Here is a 21,575-nt window from a genome sequence, read left to right as displayed (position 1 = left end):
GAATTAAAGCGCCGTCTATATATTTTATTTAAAGGGGAAATGTCCTTTAAACCAACACTATTCTCACCACACTCCACCCCCATTCTTGTATTATGTGTAGACGTGCGTCCCACCAGCGATATTCACATCTTAAGACTCTGGCAGACACACGAGCACAAAAATCTGGGAGATGCACACAGCCATATTTCCCACACATGTTTAATAATAACCCCCCTCTTTTATGGTAAGGCCCACCCACCCGCTATAAGAACCAAGCCAAATTCTAGAGAGAGGGGCACAGGACACACGTACGGTCAAGAGGATCGGACTGGAGGACATATGGAGGCAGGGTGACGGGGGTAGCACCCCCTAATGCCACCCCAGAGAAGGATGGGAAACAGACCCAACATTTGCTTTCATTTAGAAAAGTGAGAGGGAGCAGCGTTGAAGGAAGCGGCAGTGGGATCCTGAGAACGAAGCTGCAGTCGTAGGATCCCACACCCCTTTTGTCTCTTAAAGGGCTAGTCCCAGAGGTGCAGTCGCTCAGCCCGGACTAGCGATCCAGGTTCCCAGGCTTCATCCGCTAGGTTCACACACATGCACAACACATCGCGCTGCCCCTTCACACGACCCGTTCCCCTGCACGAGTGGCTTGGGCCAGAAATGTAATCAGAAGATTCTGAGGTTATATCATCATTGTTTTTTATAAAGTGTAATAAATCATAACCGAGCATTGCCCACAGACTGCCAGCACAAGCCTCCGCCAGGGCACAGGCGTGGGGTGGTGCCAGACCGTTTCCGCAAAACAGCACCACTCAAGTCTAGTGGTTGTATTTGGTATTGCAGCTCAACTGCAAGTCATCAGCAACTGTTCTTCTCGACTTGCTGTGAGTGAATGGAAACATCCTTCCTGCATGGATTATATCAGAGCTGTCAGTGTAAGGCCGGGATCACACTTGCAAGTACAATGCGAGAAACTCACATGAGTCTCTGGCATCAATTCCTGGCACCGCCGCCTGCGGTCCGGTCTGGAGCGTTCAGCTGCGTAGAAATACATGCAGCCGCACACTCCGGTCCCGAGTGGCGGCGGCAGTGGCGGGTATTGATGCAAGTGTGAGCCCGACCTAATAAAAAAGGATTAGAATGGGCTTCATTGATAGCAATTAGGGTTCCCATTCAATGACTGCAAGCAGAGATTATAAAAGCCTGGAGCTTTAATAACATGAAGGGGCTCAATGGTTTTTATTCCTGGAGACCATACATTGTAATCGTTACATCTAAAGCACCAAAAGGGTTTTTTTTGTTTTGTTTTGTTTTTTTGTATAGAAACAGCGCCACCATTGCCTTAGGCCATGTCCGGTAATGCAGCTCAACCCAATTAATTTTTCAAAAATTGTATAAATCAGCAGTTTTTCTAAATGTATTTTGAGTATCAATTTTTCACCATTTCAGAATTTCTGCTTGCCATCAGTGAATGGAAATATTTCAGTTACAGTCCGACCAGTCTAGATACAGTGTTTTAGAGTCTTTAAATGAGCCGTGCAACTGTATTGCGACAGTTTTATACCCTCTGGGAGTACAGTCACATTTTTTTATTCAATGACAGCAAGCAAAAAGATTAAAAAATAGAATTCAATTATTGAAATTAAAATATTATTAAGAAGATGAAAAACCCATCAATTTTTCAATTTTACAAGGACAGCTGGCAAATTCCTAGCTTTATCCCAGTATTTACATAGGACTGCTATTGCATTTAAGAAACCCAAAATATACAATATATAATCAGCTACATCCACGCCCACAGCATCCAATGTGCGGGGTGAGGCTTTAACCCTTTCCCATTCAGGGCACTAATATTAGGTTCCTGTGCTACCAGTCCCAGTCTTGTACCTTTTTTCCTGGCACGCTTACTTGGGAACGGCGGTGGTACGGAGCGCTCCATACTTGTACCCATAATAGGGAGAAAAATCTCAGAAAGAGGCGAATAAGACTAAAAATGGGCCGTGAGCGGGTGTGTCCCCTCCACAGGGGATGGCCGATCCCCCTAACCCCCCAATAAAGGAATCCGGCTGTTCTTAAAATATTGGAATCACATGTGGTTGATCCATTAACCATCAGCTTGCTGAAGCCCTAAGACTGATTTAACCCATTAAACGACAAACGCATGTGTCTATAAAGGGAAACGCCATTATAATTTACTCCCCACCAACCAATTATAGGTCACATTACTTCTTAAAGGGCCAGTACACGTAACGTCAACAGTTTATGAAGAGGAGATTTGTGAAATTTCTGGCATTTCAGGGGAAGGGGGGTCTGTGCAGAGGTAACAATGTATAGTTCGACCTATTTCAGTTACTATTGGCAGCATCATCTGTGGGGGGGGGACTTGTTAAAGGCCTCAGGACTTGCCTGGGTTCCCCAGGTGATGGCACCGCCCTGACTGAGCACTATATCTACAGAATATAATAATAGTATTGGTGGTGTAGAGATTTTTTTTGACCTGTGGTCTCTTACTTCATTTATAAACGTCTAAAATGTCTGAGAACAGTAGACTTCAATCAACTGCTACCGTAAGTAAAAGCGTCCCATACATCATAGTAAAGTCATACAATTTTGAAGGACTGGTTAACTATCTGTCGGCCCGCGATGGACGAAAAGAAAGATCAGGCATGTTGAATTTCATATGTCCAATCACTTTAATGGCAGGGAAAATAAGCCAATGCCAGAGTTGTTTGGCAGCGACATAGTACCTTGATCCTATATGAAAACACAGGTAACTTCGACCTAACTGGCCATAAAAGGAGAATGATGGCATTGATGAGGGTTCTCCACACTATGCTCAAATCAGAGGATTTTGCAGAAGGGAATTTTCGGAAATGGAAAAAAAAAAAATAATAATTTGGGAAAAGTGATAAAACAAGAGTGAGGGTCCAGTGTCCTGCGCCGGCCGCACGGCTCCAGACTCACGGATGTGTGTTCTGACTCCTAGATGCTAATGAATGAATGAGCTGTGATGTAACAGACATTCCTGACCATCCCGTCAGCCGGAGATTCCCTAACCTCACCGTGAGTCACCGACATTGTTAACCCTAGCCCTGCTTTCCCTCTTCAACAACACAAGCTCTTAAAGAGGCATTATCAATGGATTCTTTTTGGGGTCCGTTAGTAGCAGTTGGGGGTTAAAGGAAGTGCAGAGATCATAGTTACAGCCGGGCCCACCCAGTATTATAAATGGCACGTGATGGGTAAGGGACGCCTGTTACAGAGGTAGTATTAAAGCCCGGGAGGTGTAAGGTCAGAGGCGAAACCATACTAGTGGTTGAATTCGTAGCCGGGCCTTTGACCCATGAGAGAATACCATTAATGACCAGTGATCGTTGGGGTCCCTTTTAGGGATTCCTCATTGGGGCCCCCCCAAGTTATAGACCCTACACTTCTACAAGTTACCCCTACAAGATATGACATTCCCATAGCAAGTATGTCATGACCATGGGGGTCCAGGACATGATGGCTTTGTGGTAATTTCCCTTCATGGGCAAATGCATGCTTGTTAACGTTTTCCTGCAAGGATCTGGAAGAGACATCCATTGAGATGCTCCAATTTGTTAAAGGGGTTGTCCAGAATATGAAAAATATGTCTTTTTCCTTAAACAGTATTCACAGATTGTAAGTGGTATTGCAGCTCAGTGCTATTCATTTCTTAGGAGACGAAATGCAATACAGATACAACCAATTTTTAGAAAATGGCAGCCATGTTTTTCTAATCTGGACAACCTCTTTAAGCCAGACCTATTTAAGCCTCCCTGGATGTAGGAGTGTTCCAGAATAGCTGTTTTTCAGAGGTTTCGGCGAGAGCCAGATATGGCAGAGTAGACTTTTCTCTAGTAGTCTCTGCTTATTCCGGGAGATTCAGCTAGTATGACAAGGGCCCTAGTGGTCTTCCACTCTGGCAGACAATGACCCTACCCCATGGACACTACTTAAAACGTTTGTACAGAAACGCTTCATCCAAAAACAGCGCCACACCTGTCTGCAGGTTAGGTGCGGCATTGCAGCTCAGCTCCATTCATTTCACTATGTGACACCGCCCATCACAAGGATGAACACCATTTCTGGAAGAAAGCAGCCATGTTTTTCTAGTCCTGTACAATGTGTTTAACAGCAGTTAGTTTGAGCTGCCAATTTTAGGTGTAGTGTCCCTTTAAGAAGGGAGGGGATGAGGAGGAGGAAAGGGCAGGGGTACATTTGATTGCATGTGTTCCACTACAAATATTACAATCAGAGAATAAATAAATGAAAAAAGCCCAATACATTAGGCATAATAAACGGCGTGCCGCAGTCATCACTACAGATAACATTTTTGCAATGCCATTTAATCATTTAAAGGGCTGTTCGAGTCGGGAATTGCAAGCTTAAATCAGTTGGTAACACTCTGCGCTTCACAAATTCATCTCCCCGAGGGGCTGCCGGATAATTTCTGCCCTTCACGGTTAATGTGAACAAGGCTGTAGAGTCTAAAAAAGAAAACACCAGGTCAGGAAGGCACAAAGAAGCATGAGCTGGCAGCGCCAGGCTGTGAACTGGCTCGGTGAAAACGTGGCACAGAAACTCGATGCTTATAGCATCTGTACTGTGCACTGAACAAGGGGTGATAGTCAGACGGCGGCTGGCAACGCTGGGCCTGATGGTTGGTGAAAGAACTTTTCTGTAATACAGCCGCTCGCCTGCAGATGATGGATAGATAGGCCGCCTTGTGTTTATATAGCGCCAACATGCACAGTAGAGGAGCATGACAACAAGGAATCCAAAGGCCGGCCGGGTAAATCTATGGATAGATAGTTCAGTATTAAAGTATTTAACTTATATGGGTGGTATAACACAACTGTACACCAATTTGTGTTCTAGAAGTATCCAGCCAGGTCGGCCTTAGGCAATGTAGCCCATGGACAGCCTGACACCCGCGTATAGGGACAAACATAAAATCTTATCTTAAAATTAGTATTGTAATAACAGTTACAGATTGTATCTTAAGGTTATAGCATAATATTTTTAAGACGGCTTAATTTGGTCACCACATGGTGGCAACAAAACGCTATGAGTCCGGCCATGGAGCGCCACATGGCAACAACAGAGCGCGGAGAAGCAACAACTGAGCGCAGAGAGGCAACAACTGAGCGCAGAGAGGCAACAACTGAGCGCAGAGAGGCAACAACTGAGCGCAGAGAGGCAACAACTGAGCGCAGAGAGGCAACAACTGAGCGCAGAGAGGCAACAACTGAGCGCAGAGAGGCAACAACTGAGCGCAGAGAGGCAACAACTGAGCGCAGAGAGGCAACAACTGAGCGCAGAGAGGCAACAACTGAGCGCAGAGAGGCAACAACTGAGCGCAGAGAGGCAACAACTGAGCGCAGAGAGGCAACAACTGAGCGCAGAGAGGCAACAACTGAGCGCAGAGAGGCAACAACTGAGCGCAGAGAGGCAACAACTGAGCGCAGAGAGGCAACAACTGAGCGCAGAGAGGCAACAACTGAGCGCAGAGAGGCGACAACTGAGCGCAGAGAGGCGACAACTGAGCGCAGAGAGGCAACAACTGAGCGCAGAGAGGCGACAACTGAGCGCAGAGAGGCGACAACTGAGCGCAGAGAGGCGACAACTGAGCGCAGAGAGGCGACAACTGAGCGCAGAGAGGCGACAACTGAGCGCAGAGAGACGACAACTGAGCGCAGAGAGACGACAACTGAGCGCAGAGAGACGACAACTGAGCGCAGAGAGACGACAACTGAGCGCAGAGAGACGACAACTGAGCGCAGAGAGACGACAACTGAGCGCAGAGAGACGACAACTGAGCGCAGAGAGACAACTGAGCGCAGAGAGACGACAACTGAGCGCAGAGAGACGACAACTGAGCGCAGAGAGACGACAACTGAGCGCAGAGAGACGACAACTGAGCGCAGAGAGACGACAACTGAGCGCGGAGAGACAACAACTGAGCGCGGAGAGGCAACAACTGAGTGCAGAGAGGCAACAACTGAGCGCAGAGAGGCAACAACTGAGCACAGAGAGGAAACAACTGAGCACAGAGAGGAAACAACTAAGCACAGAGAGGAAACAACTGAGCACCGCGAGACAGTACTTACTATTTCTACTACATAAGGACTGTATGATGTATTATGTTTGGAGTGCATTGTGTTGTCAGTACTGAATAGAATTGTCATTTAGACATCTAGATGGAAGAATTATCTGGCCAATGTATGATACTGTAATTTAAAGGTATGTCGATAATTTGTACACCACATAGGGAGGGGGTTGTTAATAGAGAACACCCCACAGGCCACTATACAACATGCCTGGAATTACACATTATGTCATGCTGTCCTCTGTAATTGAGACCACAACAAGCAGGGGCACAACAAGCCTGTCCATTTTGGTTGCCCTTGCCACCATGGGGCATATTTACTAAGCTAATCGCACCAAAATTCTGGCACAATTTGCTCTATAAATCTGCTCTCCATCTCTTGCCCTTGTATTCTGTCATTTTTTTACAAGCTTTTTGAGCCTTGCAATACAAGAGGTGGACCCTAAATCTACTCACATTGTGCCAATTTTTACATTTTATTTTTTTGTATGTGGCAACCATGATATCTGGGCTAATAACACGGTGCAAAAAAAAGCTTTGATTAATTTTTCTTTATTTTATTTTTAAAACTTTAATATATATATATATATATATATATATATATATATATATATATATATATATATATATATATATATATTTATTATTAGTTTAAAAGTCTGTGATTTTTTTTTTGTAACGCAGTTCACATTGTCTATTTATCTCCTTCTAGGTTTGTCATCCATCGAAGATTACTGTGCAACCAAAGAGCATTCAACTTTCTCCCAATAGGCTGTGAAGAGTGGGACAATCTGGTTTTGCTGCATTTTTTTCTTTTGCTGAAGACTTCATTCCTTTGTTAGACAAGCAACAAACCAAAAACAAAAATCAAAGCATTCCCTACAATAAATCACAATCATATCTTCTTTTTCTTTTAAGATAACACAATAAACATCTGATCATGCAAACCGCTTCCCGGCACCTGCACATAATGGAGGCAGACATTCCTCAAAAACACAGAAATACATAGTGGTAGGATCACTCAAAACTGGTAAATCCATATTCTAGTCAATAAGGGGCAGTGTGACACGTATTTCATAATATATTCTACTTATCGGACCCAGAGCTCAGTCAGGGCAGTTATTGGATTCCCTTTTCCAGATCTCCTGCTCATACAAGTTTTAATCACTAGGTGGCAACAAAGAGTAGAAAAGGCAGGGGACAGCTCCTCCCATTCTTCAGAAAATATGAGATCTGTCTATCCTCAGGCAAGATGAGAGTTACACTTACATGAGAAAAAGAACTTTTTCTGAAAAATGTATTTTTAGCAGATGTTTCTATGTTGGACAGGTTAACATTTCCAGGATTGTTCATGGTAATATCACGTGTCTATAGACTTGCCCTTTAAGTAACCCTTGTAGACAAAAGAAAGGGCTCAGGGTTAGGACTAACCCATACAAAAAGCATATAAATAACAGGTTTTGTTGGAAAAATTAGATTTCAAGAGGGGCCTGAGCAGAAAAGCTGCATACACTCATTTATTCATGAAGCCTAAGGCAGCTCCAGCCAACTGTTCATTTAGCTTTGATGGTGCGGTATATTCTTACCCAGTATCATGTAACGTACATGCAGAATCATACATGTATTGGACAAGGGGTGATCTCAGTGTCCACGTGTTACGTTACCAGGGCTTTTATTACAAGTCGGTCTTTGGGTTTTGTTTTATTCATTACTTTAATTAAAGTAAATGAGCAGAGTCCAAACTTGTAGGGGTTCCCAGCTGATGAACCAGCAACTCAGAAGTCTGCAAAAACATTTCCAGTCTCTGGCAAAAAGGAAAAACATATCAAGATTCTTCATAGGAAGGACAAAAGAACCACATGAAGGTCTCATTTTTGTCTCGTGGCCTGTGGGCTCATTATAAAATGTTCCCTTTACAGATTTGCCAGGAGTCTCGATTTTTTTGCCGGGACAAGCCGGGAATCGGAACCTAAAATAAGTGACGTTCCGAAATAGCTCTTCCAAAAGTGGACATATCTGGAGGCAGGGATTTAATGTCTTAAATGTGGTTAACATGCCCTTCTGTACTGGCATCAACAAAACATCTCTAGGGGTACCAGGATATCGCTTCACAGCTAAAGGGGTTTAGAGGACTACCACAATTTTAATTGTGTAAGTTTATTCCTTGTCTTTTTCCTCTTTATAGAAACTCCACAGAACTGAATTAATTTTTTTCCATGAAATTGACAAAAAAAGTGTTTAAAAAGTCAGTTAAAAAAGACAAGATTGTTTGGTCTGCCATTTGACATACAAAAAGAGCAAGATTTTAGCCTGAAAAAAAAAAAAATGAACAAGGCCAAGGTAAAGCGATCACCTAAGAAGGATTGGAGTTGTATCTCTTCTTATTTTGGAATAAGACCAATGGACATAGAGGAGGGTCCCAAAATCTAAAAAATTCTGAAGGTGGATGACCATTGACTCCATTAATTTTTCATGTCAAATTTCTCACCTCCAGAAAGGATGAGATGGTCCAAATCAGACCATGATGAAAGAAGGTAATTTAAGGAGTTGGCCATAACTATTGTGTTCCTTCAAGGGAAATGGGAACGATTGTAAAACTGAGTAATTTCCATAAATGTACTGAAAGGGCTGGAAACATTTCAGCATCACATAGTAAAGAACATATCTTGGAAAGAGCAAGACTCCCACTGACCCCTTCCCTCTTCGCTGCCTTCTCTCCCCTGTCCCTCTAAATCTCCTTCCTATCAGCACCAAGTCTCCTCCAATCCGTTCTACCTCAGTCGTAAATCAATTTGTCCAATAAAACAGCCTGACATGCTGAAATATCGGCTAAACAGCCACTCAATCTGTTTATGCAAATGGAATAAATCTATCTGTCCTCTCTAAATATTGATTATATTCCTTAATTTATGGCAAAATAAATACAAGGATTGCATGCAAAGTTGGGGATAGAAAGAGGTGGGGAGGGGGACATGAGAGAAGATACATGGGATGGAGGAATTCTAGACACGTGATGACAGATGTATTACAATGATACTATGTGACAAGTGCCATAAACTGTGGTCAGTAGAACTGTGTAATGTCGATAGCAATATGTGTGGGCAACTCTCTTGGTTCCCCAGAGCTATATATGAACTTATTCTTTGGATTGTTTCGCCCACCTGAAATGATCATGGATGCATGTGCCATCATGGCTTGGACAGTACTAGTCGACAGGTAGTTCAGTTATCAAGTTCTTCAGGGGCTTTTCGTGAAAAGGTCTTATTGGAGATCCCTTGAACGCATCATCTCGGACTATGTCCTTAGTTAGGTTCTGCCATTCTTGGGTGTTGGAAACAATTAGATATGAAATTGTTCTTCTGTGAAAGGTAAGCTGTACCTAACCTTTAGGTTAGGCATACAAGTCAACAAATTGATGCTATGCCACACCATTGGGATGTTTTTCTCTACAGGATATGCAGGCAAGCTGCCAGGTAAAGTGTTCTTAGAAGATCTCGTAGAAGTCAGCAAGATATTCAGACATGGTATCACTCAATGTTCTACTCTGAGTCAGTATAAGTGATGAGCGAATATACTCGTTACTCGAGATTTCTCGAGCATGCTCGGGGGTCCTCCGAGTATTTTTTAGTGCTCGGAGATTTAGTTTTCCTTGCCGCAGCTGAATGATTTACATCTGTTAGCCAGCATAAGGACATGTGGAGGTTGCCTGGCTGCTAGGGAATACCCACATATACTTATGCTGGCTAACAGATGTAAATCATTCAGCTGTGGCAAGAAAAACTAAATCTCCAAGCACTAAAAAATACTCGAGCATGCTTGAGAAATCTCGAGTAACGAATATATTCGCTCATCACTAATCAGTATACTACTTAAACCCTTCTCCATGAGAAGAGCCACTCATGGCCTGATTCTATGAACCAATATGATCATGTATGGAAGCCCAACCACATGAAGTATTTCAAAACGTTCATAATAAAATACAATGCATGCAATCCCTTGTAGACAAAGGACACATGCTGCTAACGCCTTATAGGGTTCATGAATTAAACCTAATGGCAGATCTATGACCTATCTTTGATTTGGAAGCCTACAAGACTCAAAATGACGAAAAACTTAAGGACAGCATGTGGCTTTAATGATCATTTAACCTAAAAACAATAGCTTCATTTCTGAAAACAAGAAACTTGGAAAGGAAGGTGATCTGAAAAGAAATGCATGACCAAAATAACCCAGCTGAGAACGGTCCTTGTGGTCTTCTAACAATAGGCAAAGGTTTCCCGCTGTTAGTGTGGACACTGGCAAGTACAAAGTAGTTCAGCAGAAGAAGGGCACTGGGTTCAACATTAGTTATTCCTAAATTCTAGGCTCAACAGCAAAGTGTCCTATAAATCCAAGAATTGGACAAAAATAATGAGGCCAAGTGAATGGAGCAGAAAGCCACATTGATAATCTTAAATTATGCTTGAAGCAGTCTAATGGACAACCGTGGCCACTTTGAGAAAGGTTCACGCCACATTTGAGAGATCATTTTTGTTTAGGATATAGACTTTAGTATCATGGCAATATATGTTCAGAGAAAAATTTCTAACTGTCCTACCCAATTTAAACAAGGGCCAAAGTGTGCACTTAGTCTTAGGAATTGTTTATGGACGTGTACAATGCAAGTTTTGCCTTGATGTTGCCTCCACAAGAAGGTCTATAATATGAATGATACCTCCTCCCCATACTTCAGGAGATAGGAAAAGACCTAACCTCAAAATACTACAATTATGGAGTCATGTATTCCAATTTTCATACCAATATAGTCTCGTTCTACAGAGCCAATAGGAGTACAGTAACTTCAGGTGATACAAGTTCAGGTCAACAAGTTCAAAATGGCTACTAACTTAGTTTTTTCCATATTACCAATAATCAAAAATTAGGAAAAAATAAAAATATTTTACAAGGTTTTTACTTGTAATAGAGATATAAAAATTCCAATAATCCTTAGTTTCTTTTACTCTTTATTTGATGGCCCAGAGCTGCCTGAAAATCCACGATAACCATGATTACAGATTTCAAGATTACAAAAAAAAAATCATGTTAAGATTTTATCTTTGAGATGCCCAATAGTATTTGGTCTCATGCTGGAAGATAACGAACCTTAAAATAAAATGTATTGAATTCTTAATTTCAGGATGTTCGGAGAGCGGAGTCTATCTTGCAGAGAGGCATTGGGTAATTATTTCAGCCCCCCTGCCAGGAGGAAGACTGCGCAGTCGGCAGGTAGATCCCCACAGATCATGTCAGGTAAATTATTGAGAACGTCCATAATAAGAAATCACCACAGGCTTAAAAAGGGTGTGTGATATTCCTGGCTACACTGCGTGGAATGGTGCCAGAATTCAAGCCACTTATATCTCACAGCAACACTTTCAGATTGAATTAATTAACTGCTCATTCACAGAATTACTTCTTTTATGTAACCCTTTCCTTCCCTACCAGTCCATTTATAAATATTGTTCTAAAAAAAAAAAAAAATGTAATTAAAAGTCATAAAATCCAGATAATTGTAAAAAATAAAATAAAAATTATTATTTTATTTTTTTTATACAAAATTGGCCAAACTTCCCTAGTTTCACAATAAAACTAGAAATCACTATACTTATGTACCCAAGCCTATGCCCTAAACAATGGAAGCCAGACATGGGTTGGCAGCTTTCTTTTGGGAGACACACAGGACATTGTTGTCGCCACTCTCCCAACTGGTAATACTCAGTGTTGGTGATTTTCATGGCACAGTTTAATCCATGCGCTAATTGTAATCCCATTATAGCACAGAGAAATTCATTAGAATTCACAGCTCATCAAGCCGGCAGCAATAACAGTTACTGTGTTATTCTAAAACTGACTACCATGTGAAAAAGCAAAGCGGTAAACATAAAGTAGGTTAAACCCTGGCTTACAGCTGGAAAGAAAAAAAAATATGTTTTTTTTTTATTTAAAAAATCTAAAAATATTACCTAAAAATCATGTAGCTCAATATATATATATATATATATATACACACACACATGAAGACCTAGAATCGCTCCGATATTGATACAAGAGATGCTTGGAGGGCATAGCTCTGACAAAAGGAAAAGGAGAGTAAATTACTTTTTGTTTTTTTCAAAGTAATGTACAAAAGATCAAATTGTAAAAAAAAAATCATAAATAAATATTATATATATATATATATATATATATATATATATATATATATATCTCTATCTATCTATCTATATATATATATATATATATCTTTATTTATTTTTTTTTGTTCATTTTGTTTGAATTGCAATTTGATCTCTTGTATCTTGCACTTGAGTGAAGAAAAAAAAAAAAGTAATACAGTATATACAGTTTGTAGTATATTGACAATTTATTGGGTGCCACATTGTCAACCCCTTTACATCCCCCCTAAAAAAAAAAAGTAAATTGCTTTACAATAAAAAATGATATGCATTAGTATGTGGGAATAAGCTATTTCAATCAGTAGCCTACATTTGTAATAAGAAATAATCAGTTACTTATAGTCTGTATATGACTTTCGGAACAATATGATGTCCCTCTTGGCAAACATTTGTATTACTTTATTAAAATTTGTATATCGCCCACAGTTACAGACAAATCAATAATTTAATATGTGCAAAAAAAATACACAAAACAAAAAAGAGAAAAAGGAGTTTTTTGGCTATAAAAATCTTATTTATTGATTACATATACATTAGAAATATTAGGCAGACAAAAGTATATAGGGAAGGACAATATATTTTAACGTTTCTTAAATTTAATATGGGAACTTTCGCTCCCATACAGATCAAGATAATTACAGTTATGAAGAAATAATTAAAGGAGTTGTCCACTGCTAAGTCAACCCCTTCATTCCTGAATTAAATGATTGGTCCCAATAAAATATATATATAAAAAAAACTATACTCACCTCCCGTGCCGTCGCCATTCTTGTGGTGTCGGCAGTTGCCCTCCCCGGGGCTCTCGTGCGGTGTTGTGACATGTGACCCCGGCGCCCAATCAGCCCTGGTGTCACTGTTCCCACCTACAACCGGATTGAACATGAAGAGGAAGCCAGGGATCAGCTGCAGCCCAGACTTCCTCATGTTCAATCCATGTGATGCCAGCGCTGATCGGGCACCAGGGTCACATGTCACAACACCGTATGAGAGCCCTGGGGAGAGTGAGAGCGGACACCACTGAAACAGAGCTTGCACGGGAGGTGAGTATAGGCTTTATTATTTTATCGGGGCCAAACATTTAGTTCAAGAAGGGTTTGTCCTAGTTGTGGACAACCCCTTTAAAGGGAATCTCCACAAATATAACCAAGGTCCCTGAGAGCTGATCCCAAAGACTACATATAAGAGTACAGTCTCAGCCATAGACTTTAAAAATGTACACAGGGATCTACCTAAACCTTTTGCAAAAAAATAAAAAAATAATAATACATTTTCCAATATAGGGAATAAAGCTAGCCCCAAAACTGAAAATTTTTGACAGATGCTGCAAACATGTTATATGGGAAAACCCCTTCTTAAAAGGGATTGTAAAGGAATGTAATGAAAGTCTGTAGTCACTATGCGACTGTAGACTTCTGAATCCTGACAGTGTGCAGGATTGCCGGTATTGCCAATGCGAGCAGATGAGCGTTGCCGGATGAAGTATTGTCGGTGAGAGATGACGAGCATGTCTAGTCTGAATGTGAGCGGAAGTACATGCAGTCACATGTCCGTACGATACCGGACTATCCTGACAGTGTGCCCTTCACACACTGTCATGAGTCTGCAGTCATATAGTCTGTAGTCACTCTGTCATCCTTTTTGACAATCCTTTTAAATCTCTCCACCTCAGTTTAAAACCAAGTGACAAGAGTGCAGCTAAATAAAGCGGTAGGGTTAAAGTGCTGATTACAGACAGCACAGAGGAGGACGATTTCTGTTACAGAAAGCTGCCTCCTAGCCAGGCTTAAGACTAAAGAAGAAAATTACACAATTGAGCGGTCTTGGAGGAGTTTTGTCTTGGATCTTGGGAATAAAGCGGAAGTTAGGCACCATGCCACATAGTGGTTCATGGAGGTGCTCAGTTTTAGGGGGCTGGACTTCATATATCAATTGTCAAAATATATCCCCCCCCCCCCCCCAAGATTACGCTCACAAATTTATAGTAATGGTGTAATACCAGATGGTCAGTCCTCTGATGTTCACAGCTGTATTAAAAAATATCTGACCTCCAAAATACAAAAGAGATGGAACGGGAACAATGGGCTAGTGATACAATTTTTACTATCACTATGATGCGTGTACTTGCCTACCACGCCAATGATGGCAGATTTTCGTTTCCATAGACTATCAGGTTGGCTTATCTACATGTGACTATCACATTTTCAAGATGGAGAATTAGAAAAAAATTGAGAGATTTTGAAAGTTTAATTTAAAAAAATTAAACAAATTGGGAAAATTTCGAAGTAAAAGTTGTTTGAGGTCGATGTCCAAGGCAAAGATTCTTCGGGAACGCTAGAGAAAGCAGATTTTGCTTCCCTTTCCTGATAATTCCTCAGTCATTTGTAAGTTTTAAACATTTTTACAAATTGTTGATACAAGTGAAAATTTGTTTACGTGATTTGCGTTGAGCCTGGTTGTCAGGATAAATATACCATATGTAAAAGTCGGAAACCATATCCGAGCCTGTAGAAGAAGACTACACAAGTAATGCTGCTGGGCAATCAGGGACAACAATTGCTGTCAGATGGGCTGTTTGGCCAACATCAAAAGATTGCAATTATTTTTATCAAGTTTCCTAACACCATCCATCAACTTGGACTCCGATGACCCACCTCCGAGTAATGGGGGGAATCACAGATAATGGTGTGCTTGTGGAGGACATAACTCGTGTACATAATGAAAGCGGCAGATGATAATGGACTCAATATGTTCTCTAATCAACAAATTAAAATATAGTTTTGTGGGAAAAAGCTTAGAAGTCCAGTGGGTGGTCTCATCCAGAAATAGCAATTCCTAATTGAGTCGGCCCACTCGTTTACTAAGTCGGGAGGTGCTCTTACACATGAGATGCCTTGCAAAATTGGAGGGTTCAGTTGACTTTAATGTGCATGGAGGGCCCTTAGATGTTCAACCAACACTTATTCCTTTCTACTCTTCCATATACATGTACATTCCAGACTCCTCTGGCAGCAGCTAATCTCCTCCCAAAAAAAAAAAATTATCAGGCATATTGAAATCTAACATGTCCTATCTTTTTTCCACCAGGCATTTCCGATCAGACACAATACAAAATGCAGTCATCCAATAGAGATGAGTGAATAAATTCACATGACCCAATCAGTATTCTATGAAGGTGGCAAAGCTCCTAACTGCTGCCATTCGCAGCCCCTGTTGATTAGCCAGCCTAGTGTGACATCACTGCACCAGGCCAATTAATCGAGAGAGGAGCAATGGATGCCAGCAAGTAGGTGGCAGTTCATAAGGCTCTCATCCAGTGGCCACGGAAAGCTGACCTGGCCGTTGGACCAGGGTCTCTCATATCAATTCATGCAACTCTATCATCCAATGGTGCCCTTTCAGGTATGGACTGGGGCTGATATTCAGTCCTGGCGTTTGAAATCACACAGGCCCATGTTGTCCCCGTCCCCGTGAACAAGATGGGATAAATTACTAATATTACCCTGGATGGAGGAAAAAGCAAGATTTACTACAAGACCAATATTTCTAATGATACCGGTGGCCTGGTGGGGTAAGTGACGGAGTCATCCACTTTGTGCTCCGTCACAACTCTTAATGGTATGGGTATCTTGAGAACACCGATTCTGTTAACAATGTAGCATTTGCCAGAATTGCCTGATGGCCAGTCCGGCCCTGTGCCCTTTTTTATACATATGTTTTAGGGGCACCATAAGTCCTTTCCCATTTCCAGCCATTACTTTTTCTCTCTCTTTAGTTATTTCCAGCTTACCCCACTCTCAAAACAAAGCATTCCTTAAAATCTCAGAGATTTAGATCCAGGTGTGGAAATTACCCAGTTCCACCAGTGGAATTTTTCCACTCTCAACAATTAATGTAAATTATCAATCAAGAATCACTTACCGGAGTGGGTTGCCATTGGGAGGGGTGAGGAAAAGTATTTGGTGGCCTGGAAGTGTCCTGGGTGCTGCACCGCACTGTGGCCTGCAGATGGGTTCATTCGGCCGGCTCCGCGGTGACTCAAATGAGGAGGAGGAACAAACTCCCGGCCGTCCATCACTGGAGGAAGCGAAATAGAGGGCAGCTCTGTTTAGTGGGAAGTCCCGGGAATGTTGCCGGGCTCCTCTTGAAGCTCCGGTATCATTCTCTATTGGAGAAAAAAAGACAAAAAGGATATTAAAGCTTTATTTCGAAACATGTCGTAATCAGAACCTCTCAGTAGTGCAGCCTCAGGTTTTTGGGCCTGTAACTTCAAGAGGTCATATCTCTGCACATGAGATGGTATAAATAAAAAACGTTTTGACATTTTTAATTAACTCTAATAGACCTTTCTGAATGCCTTTATAACAAGTTATTATGTTTTTTTGTTTGTTTTTAAGGTTTTAGTTTGTAAGCGGACAACCCTACTAAGTCACCAAGTTATATATCCCCCTAATGATTCCATAGTGGCCGGGTTAGGAACAGCGAAAACATTAAAAGTTCGACCATCTCCTGGGCAAAAAATACATTTTAGGGATTGAGGACCCAAAGACTGACTCCGAGCTATTCGAGCTAGTAATGTGAACCATAAAACTGACTCTGTCACTAATGGGAATGGGCAGACATTTAATGCAAAGAACAAGTGCATGCCATTCTTTCCGTCCCCAGCATGAACACAATTTTTTTTTTTTTAGGAGCCAAGAAATTGTAGAAGAAAATAAATCACTTATTTTTAGGGTAGACATTCTATAACATGTGTGGTAAACACTTTTATTCATTGGTGTCCACAGATAGGTGCTTCTCGATTTACAGCCTGGGCTAACTTATGTAACAAGTGTGCTCTGTATAGCATCAAGGCAGCGCACCACACACGCCACCAGGAGGAAATTTGTCGTTTTGCCCACATCGCACCCCTTAGAAATAAAAATAACATACAGTAAAAATGAAAAATGTAAAAATAAATAAAAAATAAAACCTGAAAATAAAAAAATAATCATAATTACAAATTCTTATTACACCCCTATAGTCTGACAGCGTTTTAGAATCAGAAACAATACTAGAATATAAATGTATTTTTGCGTTTTATTTTTTTTTTTAACATATGACTATAGCTTCAATTATAATTAATACATTTTTTCACACATACGAATGGCATTCTGATGCCAACGAAAAAAAAATAAAAAAAAATCTAAAAACGAATTTGTAGAAATTATTAAAAATCGACACTAGTTTTTGTATTATTTTTACAATAAAAGTACAAGCCTAAAATGAATAGCAATGGTTAAAAAAAAAAAAATATGATAATGTAAGAAATAGATGCAAGAAAAAAAATTATGTCAATTATCTTAACGCTTTACTGATTAGAAACCGCAGAATAGGAGGTCTACAAGGTTTTGCCCAATGGTGAAAACTTTAATGCAGGAAAGATATTTATCTTTGTACCGTGTTATTCCGAATATTTTTCTAAAATTTTAATGAGAATTTTATAATCCTTCCAGCCCGGCACAGACGTAGTTAAACATCACATCCCCGAAAAATTGCGGAAAAAGGTTTGGAAATGAGACAAAAGTGAAATGCCCCAGTGGGGAATATTATCTATGTTTAAGCTGAATCTTCCAATTATAAGAAAGCTACAATAGGACGGTCACCTCTGACCCATTCATGATATGGACTGCAATTATTAGTTTAAACGTAATCCACATTAACTATACTAATTATTGCAATAATTACAGGAGCACGGATATGTGAAGGGGCCGATGGGTGTTACTTGCAGCTGGAAACGGAGATCTTGCAAGAATATCGTGCATTAACTTTGTACATGCTGGAAAGAGAGGTTTATAGCAATGAAATGTATTTATATTGACAAACACAACTAATCGGACTCTATCCTCTTCATATTGTCCTTAGACATTATTCCCAATAAATACATCCCTCCCAATATTGTAACATTTCCTAATAACACCACATGTCCAGTTAGATCCACATTTTCCATTGCAGTTTTGGCAGAAGACACACAAAGAATACCTTACTTCTGAAATTCAGGGCATCTGCTTAATCTCAACTTTTGAATTTCCCATGAAGAAGTTTTCCATCATTGACGATTTGCAACACAAAAGAACACCCCAAAATTGCAATCACCAAGGCTGTCCCTACTTCAAATAAATTATCTGGCAGAAAATTAGCTACCCCCTGACAAAGCTTGATGCGAAACTTTGAGTTAATACATGCTTCCCTAAAAAAAATGTTATCACTGTGTACACTTTATGCTATATTTTACTGTATTAGTAGAATATATTTTACACAGACATTTATTTTGTAAAACCATTTGGCTTTTTGGTAAATGTTACTGTACTCAGTATTTTATGGTTACTTATATGTATGATCTTACATATAGTAACACCAGTATGAGGTATAATTGTTATTTGGGGATTTTTGTTACACCTTTTAGAATGATTTATCTAAAAAGTATTTTTTTTATTATTCCTATTAATAATTGAGTGCTGCACATCTCTTGCATAGGCATCAGATAATTTGATTGTAGACAATAAAGGGAAAGCTCACAAAATGGGGATGGTGGAAGACTGATCAGGTTATTGATAAAGCCTTACCCCCATATACAAGGAAGAAATCATCACAACGTGCCAATTTTGGCTAATCTAATGGTGGCCTCTAGACTCTTCCCCAAACAGATGATGTTACGGAAAAGCATGTTGAATTTCTACTCCCAATCTTTTTGTTTTGCTGGGAAGAGGTCACCACCAGAGGTGTCTGGCAGCATTTGACACAGCTCTCACCATTAGATTAGGGGTTGGGAGGAAAAGCGGTTGGCAACGCAAGCATTTAGCCAACAGATATTGAAGATGCATCTTTAGTGGTGGAATGATTAAAGAAAAGTCCATCAATGGTCAGTAGATGGTGGTAGAACCTTCTAGAAGGGATGATCAGAAAGGTTGACTATTGACTATAATGCTGGTAGCCCATGTCAGGTGATCAGCTGATCATGGGTCCAAAGCCAATCTAGAGGTAAAACCTTCAAGCTGCCATATAATTTCGATATCTATAGTAGGCATGCCAAAAAATGGAGGAGAGTATGGAGACCATGATTGATTGGTTCTAGAACCTGGAGACACAGATCAAGTTGTTATCTCTTCTAAATATTCATAGATCTAATAATATTCATCAAATTACAAATTCTCCATGTGTACTGGATTACACAAAGTCATATGAAAATTAACAAAAAGAAAAAAAAAAACTCATTCAATTCGACATGTCACATTTGACCACGGTGACAAGACATGTTAGATATTTTTTTTCCTTTCTATTCTTCACAGGATGAAAAAAAAGGAGTGGGGGAAGGTTTGCTTTCACTGAATGTACAAATATTAGTTTTAGGCTTGAGTCACACACAGTATTTTGGCATATTTTTCATGGTTTTCTTTTTTTTATGGTTTTTATTTTTTTAATCAGATGTGACTATAGCATTTTGGGCAGGTTTTTTTTTTTTCCCTTCTTCAAAATGAACCTTACTCTGGATATTTTTTTAGTCTTATTTTATTTTTTTATTAATTCCAAAAGACAAAAATTCAGAATTTTACAAAATAAAAAACACTGCACCGAAAAAAAATGCTAAAATTTATGAAGAAAAAAAAAGTGCCTTAGGCTCCTAATATACAGATAAAGTGTTGAGATTTCTTCCTACATTGAAAGATTTCACTTTTTAAGGATAGCTTTCGAAAAATTATTAAAAAAAAAAAAAAGCTGGTTAAAATGATCAAAAAGCAAAATAGGCACTGTCCCGGTATCTGCCACAGGAAACAGATACTTCTTAATAAATGTGTTGTTATATGAGATTGATCCCACCCTTGTTCCCCCGAGAAGGATCGGTAACAACAATCATACATAAGACAAGCTTAGAATTTCTTATAAGAGAAGATGTACAGTCTGGCGGTATTGTGTATTAAGCTTCAGCACACGGATATCGTACTCTATTGGGGATTCTGCCTGGAGGGAAGGGTGACACCATATTGGTTATGAAACCAAGATACTCAGGGAGTAGTTTAGGAACACTGCATCTAAGGTATATGATTACATCGCTGCCATTTTGGATCACAGTCATCCAATCAACAAAAAGCCACAATTTTTTAGACTTCCCCTTGAAGAACACAATAGTCCACCTTTCACGGGTCCAAAAATGTCGTATCAAAGGTACCAACCGATAGCATTCAACTACACAGTAAACAGAGATAAAAGACTAAAGGTTTAGTGTCCCTTTAAGCTTAGGCCTTGGCGGACTTCCCAGGACTCTTTACCTAGCGGTGCCCCACATAGATAACTATGTTGACTTTTTACTAGACATGATTTTTGTTTTCAGGAGGAAGCGGCCATTTTATTTAATCTTTCCAGGTTAAACATCTATAAGCGTCTGGTTTTGCGTTAATAGAAAGAGGTCCCCCATTTAAAAAGGAGTACAAAACTTGGAGGACTCGATACAGCCATACATTGTAAGGACAGGCTATTGATTTTAGTGGGAACAGTGTAATGCTTCATTTCTCCTGTTGGGGCACTGCAGGAAAATGAAAACACTTGCTACAGGCCAAAGAATACAGGAGATTGCTGTGTGCAAAAGCTAAGGGACAACTAGAGAATACAAATAGGGAAACCCATTTATAAAAAAGAACCTCCAAGAGTTGATAACCCCCTTTAATGTAGACTGATCTAACTTTGATTAGTATCAGGGAAAACTAAAAATTACCAATTTTATCAGTAACCAATGAGTAAAAAAAAAAAATGGCATTTTTCGTCACACAATGTCATTGAATAGTGCCACATAATGGTCAATTCATCATCATAGCAAAAATGTATTAAATTGTATCAGGATCCACCACATGTAGACCATTGAAACCAATCTCTGATCACCTTGTTGGTCAAATTTTAATAATAAAAAAAAGCACATATTGACCAATCAGATTGGCGATCAATGGTTTTCAAACTAGAGTTATCACTCCTTGGACAAAAATAAATAAATAAATAAAATAAAAAGTCCTACTAGATTCCTATAGCCAAGCTTTATATACAGCTAAACAATGGAAGCCGTATCCACATCACCGCCCACATAGACAGGGCTGATAGGACATGTAGTGTTCTTCATTGATCATAATGGATAAATGCATCCCAGGAGGCCAGCACGGTTAGGAAGACTAGCATGGATGCAGTAAATCTAATATTCATTAAAAATAAATAAATAAAATGTA

At 40.0% G+C, this 21,575-nt stretch overlaps 1 protein-coding gene across 6 annotated transcripts in view; it reads right to left on the bottom strand.

The window, feature by feature from the left end:
* Positions 1–21,575, bottom strand: part of BAHCC1 (BAH domain and coiled-coil containing 1) — a 129,580-nt gene that overhangs the window by 81,668 nt on the left and 26,337 nt on the right. For all 6 annotated transcript variants that reach the window (XM_077253370.1, XM_077253369.1, XM_077253372.1 and 3 more), the window contains one exon: positions 16,249–16,492. In XM_077253370.1, the coding sequence (XP_077109485.1) occupies positions 16,249–16,402 (154 nt within the window). In that variant the 5' untranslated portion in view covers positions 16,403–16,492. The remainder of the gene's footprint in view (positions 1–16,248; positions 16,493–21,575) is intronic.

The sequence above is a fragment of the Ranitomeya variabilis genome, chromosome 4, assembly GCF_051348905.1.
Source record: "Ranitomeya variabilis isolate aRanVar5 chromosome 4, aRanVar5.hap1, whole genome shotgun sequence".
Lineage (NCBI taxonomy): Eukaryota > Metazoa > Chordata > Amphibia > Anura > Dendrobatidae > Ranitomeya > Ranitomeya variabilis.
The sequence above is the reverse complement of the archived record's forward strand: the minus strand, read 5'-3'. Positions and strand labels throughout refer to the sequence as shown.